Raw genomic sequence first — 5524 nt, forward strand, 5'->3', positions numbered from 1 at the left:
GGAATTTTCATTGATATTCATAAAATATTCATAAATATATGCACATAAAATAATGAATAAACTCTTTTATTAAATAAATAATAAATATCCTATTACATCTCATGCATCTAGGACACCATTCCCAACATTCGAAGCCGTGCTCTGATAGCAAAAACTGTCACGACCCCAAGGATAGGGCCGTGATTATTTTAAAATTTAACTTAATTAAACTGGACTGTTTAACCAAATCAAAAAATAATTACATAAATATCAATATAGTTTGCTCCGGAGACTTTCTTTCACAAATAATATTTAAAATAGTCCATTAAGTCCAAGAAAAATAGTACAACTCAGGGATAATGTCGACCAATACAGTTTGCATACAGAAATACAGTACATCTCAGAATTTAAAATCGTAAATCCAAAACAAACGTACCGCTTCGAATCTCACATCTTCAATCCATTGGCATCCACTTGTCACGCTGCAAATCTAAACCGCTAACTCTGGAGGAGGGGTTTAAAACATTGAAAACATAATAAAAGTGAGCGGAAGGCCCAGTAGGATATAATTTTATAAAACATTTTAAATAAAGGTACTCACGGTCTGAAGACATACACCCGGAACCGATCATCCTTTTTAGGAAAGGAAATACTCACATAGTAGAAAATATCTATATAATGAAAGTGTGCAGCTCATCATACCACTGAACAAGGAGCGGTAAAATGTCTGTCTAGTGAAAAGTGCAGAGCCATAATTCCACTAACAAGAAGTGGATCCGTACGGGATTCGAGACCTGCCCCCAAGGATGCGATTCTCACATCCCAATCTCTGAGGCCACCATGCGTTGTATCATTCCTTAAAGTATTCCATTTTAAGAAATGATACTCTTTAAAATCTCATTTCCAAAATCATTGGAAAACTTAATAGCATTCTCATGCTATTCCTTTGAAATCATTTTCTTTAAACATGTTTTGTTCTAAAACATTTTTATGGGTCAAAATCATTTAAAGTGAGGCTAACAAGGATATGGATAAGAATATCTACCTCTTGGATGTCAAACCTAGGCTAGCCTCCGTTTTCCTGAAAGCTTTAATACTTGACCTTCTCCACTAGCTTTATCACAAAAGCAATATCTTAGGACATATTTCTCATTCCTAAAACGAATTAAGCTCAATCATGTTTAATTGTTTCTTATTAGTGTGCCTTGACTCAAATCCAATTTCACAAACGATTTTATAATCAGTTTGAGGGTTCTTTAAAGATTGAAATCCAATCCATGAGTTTGGTTTCCTATTTAATTTCAGCTTAAAAACAACTTTTTAAAGAAATTTCGACAGCATGTCGGCATAAATAGGAAAAATGCCAAACCTGCAATTCAAGTTCAATTTCAAAATATATTCTCCAGAATCCATCAAAATCAGTTTCCAATCAACTAAACAAGTCCAATAACTGAAAACCCCTAAATTTCAATCAATTTCATCAACAATTGTTCAAATCCAAACCCTAAATTAAAATTATTCAAATCTAACCAAAATCAAACTTTCTCAAGCTTAAAATTCGAATCAAAGAGTGGGTTTCAAAGGGTTTTACCTTAAATCAGTTGATGGAGCTTTGTCTCCCTCAGTTTCTCCCATTTTCGTTCGTTTTTTTTTTCCTGAGGCTCTCGGCCAGCCAGCCAAGAGAGAGAACAGATAGAGGGAGAAACGGCCGAAAAGGGAGAGAGAGAGAGAGAGACAACCGGCGGGAGAGAGATCCCGGAGAAAGTAGCAGGCGTGAAGGAAGAAAGAGAGGGAGATGGGCGGCGTGAGAGAACCAGAGAAGGAAGAAGAAAAAGAAAAAGAAAGAGAGAGAGAGGGGCTGGGCTGTGTCTGGGCAGCCACAGGAGGAAGGGGAAAAAAAGAAAAAGAAAAGAAAGAAAAGAAAAGGAAAAGAAAGAAAGAAAAAAAAAGAAATAGAAAAAAGAAATAAATAAATAAATAAAAATACATTAAAATTAAGTGTATTTTTAAAAACTTTTAAGGTGAAAATTGAAAAACTGAAAGTAATTTAGAACTCTTTATAATAACTCGAAAACTTAATCTTTAATCACAAGATTAATCAGAAAAAATTAATTTTAGGCACACTAATATACACAATTAACATAATTAAATATGTTTAATTCTATAGGGCGTTACATTTTCACTATAGCAGAAAAAGTTAAATGTGACATTTTCTGAGAACATTTTAAAACTGAAAACTTGAATCGGTGAAATTAACGAGACCTTAATTTCTCGTTATCTTTGTTATTTTTATATTCTACTAAAGTACTCTCCGAAAACTAAATCATCTTTATAGAGAAGAAAAAATAACCTAGTAGGAGTATTAATTGAGTAGTAAATATGTAAATTTTGCTAATGAAAATATACAGTAAAGATATAAAGATTTAAATTGATGTCATTAAATGGTATAAATGTAAATAAGACATCTTTTTGAGTGTTTTTTTTTTAATGGATTCAATAAGGTAATTAAGTAGACCGTGATGCAGGTGATTCCAATCATACTTACGAACAGATTTTATTTATTTATTTATTTTTTAAAAAACAAAACTCTAAGTCCATGACAAAGTTTTACTAATTTCAAGACTGCTCAACTAATAAAAAATTCATGGCCTGTTTTTTGTTTAAAAAATTAAAAAAAAAAAAAATTCAAAATTCAAATTTATTTAAATTTATGTTATTTTAAATTTTAAATTTATTTAAATCATAACTTTAACTTAAATTATAACTCAAATTCAACTAAAAAATTACATTCAAATTACATTTTAAAAAAACAACCCATCAGATTTCAGAGTCTAACCTGTTTCTTGCGCGTAGAGAAATCTGCTCTGGCGCTAGTAAATTATCCCACAAAAATCCTAACCGGACCGAATCGCTCTCTGGGTTTTACCGAACCGGACCAAAACCATTTTCCACAAACTCAGAGACCCTTCACTCTCTGTTTCTCTCTCTTCTTTCTTTCTTATATCTTTTGTGCAGTTATTTTTCTTTAATTTTTTTTTTCCTGTGTTTGTTATTGTGTTTTTGTGTGTTTTGAGCTTCATTTTTGCAGCAATGGAGGTGGGTTTGTGCTTCCCTGGAGAGATGAGGTCTGTCTTGGAAGCTATGGTGGTTGAGTCTGTTCTCGCCGCTGGGAACTCCCTTGCTCTGCTTCTCATGACGGTAAATGCTTATTTTCTTTTATTTTCCTTGCGCAAGACATTAGTGATTAAGAATTGTTGTATTGAATTTACATTTTAGGCTTTAACAGAAAAGTGACATGCTTGTTGAAAAAGCGTTCTTGCAACACATTGACCTATTTCCTCTAGTTGGTGGTATGTGCGGTTTCGGTACTGAATATCCTTTTAACTGGTTCTGCAAATTCTTATCTCTGTTTATGTGTGCTATTGTTTGTTTGTCTAACAACTGTTGAGATTTTCTAGAATTTTACAAGGTTTATGTTCTGAAGCTTATAGCTTTTACTCTAGGTTTTGAGGTTATAGGTAGATTTTTCTTTGTTTTAGGTTTTTTACTTGAAATGGGGTTTAGAAAATGGTAATCTTTGTGCGGTTTTAGTATAATGTGGTATCATAGAATTGTTCATTTGGTTTGTTTGTATATTATCTTTTTTCTCTCCTTTTCTGGGTAAACTCCATACTAATTTTATTCTATTGTTGTGTAATTTTATGAGGTTTTGATGGCAAAGAGTGTAGTTTTTCTGCGCTTATAAGTTTTACGCTCTCTAGGGCTAACCGCTTTTGGATTCTAGTTGTGCCTGTGATAGATGTTTTTTCGATGTAGTCCTCCCCTGTGCATAATTGTCTCTGTTTTTTTTCTCTCATGTGGTCTTTGGACGGTTTCTTGATGCTCCATGGAGATTGTTATGTGAGCTCTATCGATTATGTAAAATGTGTTTTTCATTCCATTGATTGAAGCTCCATTCCTATAACTAGGGTGGATTTTTCTTTGCCAGGCTGCAATTAATGGTTGCAACGAGAGAGTTGCGCAGCTCTCTTCCTTTCTAGGAACATTCTGAAAATATTGTTCTTCCATGTTTGCTCTATTGGAAACAAATTTGCATCGACTGTATGCTTCGTATCTTTTTTATTTTTTTCACTTGTTCCTTTTGATTGGGGGGGAGTGGAGGATGTAAATATTTTGCTTTACTTTGGTGTTGGCAGCAATCATTATCGAAGTTCTCTTAGTTCATTAAGTTTGTTCAGAGTTCAAATTATCTTCTGAGCTGAACCAATTCAATCTGTTAGCCAGATCCGTTATTTGGTTTTCTTGTATATGGAGATCTTGGCAAATTAGAATTTTCATGCAATATTGGTCTTGTGTTGACATTTGATCCTTTGGATGTTTTGCATTTAATTTCCTTCAATTACTTGAGTCAGCATGATTGTGTTTTGAGTACAAATAATTTGAAATTGATGTACTAAGGGATTACTTAAGTTGTCTCTGCAATAGAGGGGATCTGAGCTGGACTTATTGAATACGGAAAAGGTTTTAGTTATTTTTATCGCTTTCTCATTTGTTGCTTATACGCCTCTCTTACCATGACGAAATTAAGCTGTTTTTCAGATTGGTTCACTGTTGAATGGCGTCAACGTGTCATCAAAACTAACGGCAATTGATGGAAGGTATTAAATCTAAAATGCGCTTTATTTGGTACTCAGCGACGAGGAGATATGTGATTAATGTGGTTGGTGGTTTCCTTTATAGGTTTCCTTTTGAAGAACTTCACAAATTGAAACGGCCTGTTCAAGAAAACAAAGATTTTAGTGAGACGGAGGATGACGACGACGACGACGACGAAGACGACGCTAATGATCCTGTTGACGACGGAGGTGATGAGGACTTCTCGGGTGAAGAAGGGGAGGAAGAAGCGGATCCTGAGGATGATCCCGAAGCCAACGGTGATGGAAGTGATGATGATGATGAGGATGAGGATGATGATGATGGCGATGAGGATGAGGATGAGGAGGGAGAGGATGAGGAGGAAGATGAGGATGAGGATGAGGATGAAGAGACTCCCCAGCCACCCTCAAAAAAGAGGAAGTGAGAATCCTAGTAATTGTAGCGTTGGAAATTAATCTGTTAGCTTGCATAGGGTAGAAAAGTATTTCCTTCTGAATGAACTCGTAGTAGTGATTAGCTGTTATATAGCGTCATCTCTGAGGAATTAATGAACTGGTTCGGTTGTTTTTCTGTTTATCAAGTGTTAGGCTCATCTTTCTGTTAGGGGTTGTTTGTGAGTGCATCTCAAAAATGATTTATTCATTTGCTAGGAGAAGAAACAATTTTTTATCCCTAAATCATATTTATGTAGGATTTATCCTAGTTAATTTCTTGTTTTAGTCTTTTGAATCAAACAACGCGTTAATGTTGTTATTTTCTGCAAAGATAATGGGGACCTGGGATCATATTCAAATGCTAATTGCAAAACAAGTATTTTAGATAAAACTTGATGCTGGTATCTTTTCCATTTGCAAAGTGCACGCCTCTTCAGTTTTTCATGAGTTATTTT

At 34.3% G+C, this 5524-nt stretch overlaps 1 protein-coding gene across 1 annotated transcript; it reads left to right on the plus strand.

The window, feature by feature from the left end:
• Positions 1-2996: 2996 nt before the first annotated feature.
• LOC21398643 (trigger factor) lies at positions 2997-5324 on the plus strand. Its single transcript, XM_010114194.2, has 3 exons — positions 2997-3177; positions 4579-4637; positions 4720-5324. Exons 1-3 carry the CDS (start codon positions 3070-3072, stop codon positions 5057-5059), a joined length of 507 nt encoding a protein of 168 aa, XP_010112496.1. The 5' UTR covers positions 2997-3069; the 3' UTR covers positions 5060-5324.
• Positions 5325-5524: the final 200 nt, after the last annotated feature.

Source organism: Morus notabilis, unplaced genomic scaffold, assembly GCF_000414095.1.
Source record: "Morus notabilis unplaced genomic scaffold, ASM41409v2 Scaffold240, whole genome shotgun sequence".
In the NCBI taxonomy this organism is placed as follows: Eukaryota; Viridiplantae; Streptophyta; class Magnoliopsida; order Rosales; family Moraceae; genus Morus; species Morus notabilis.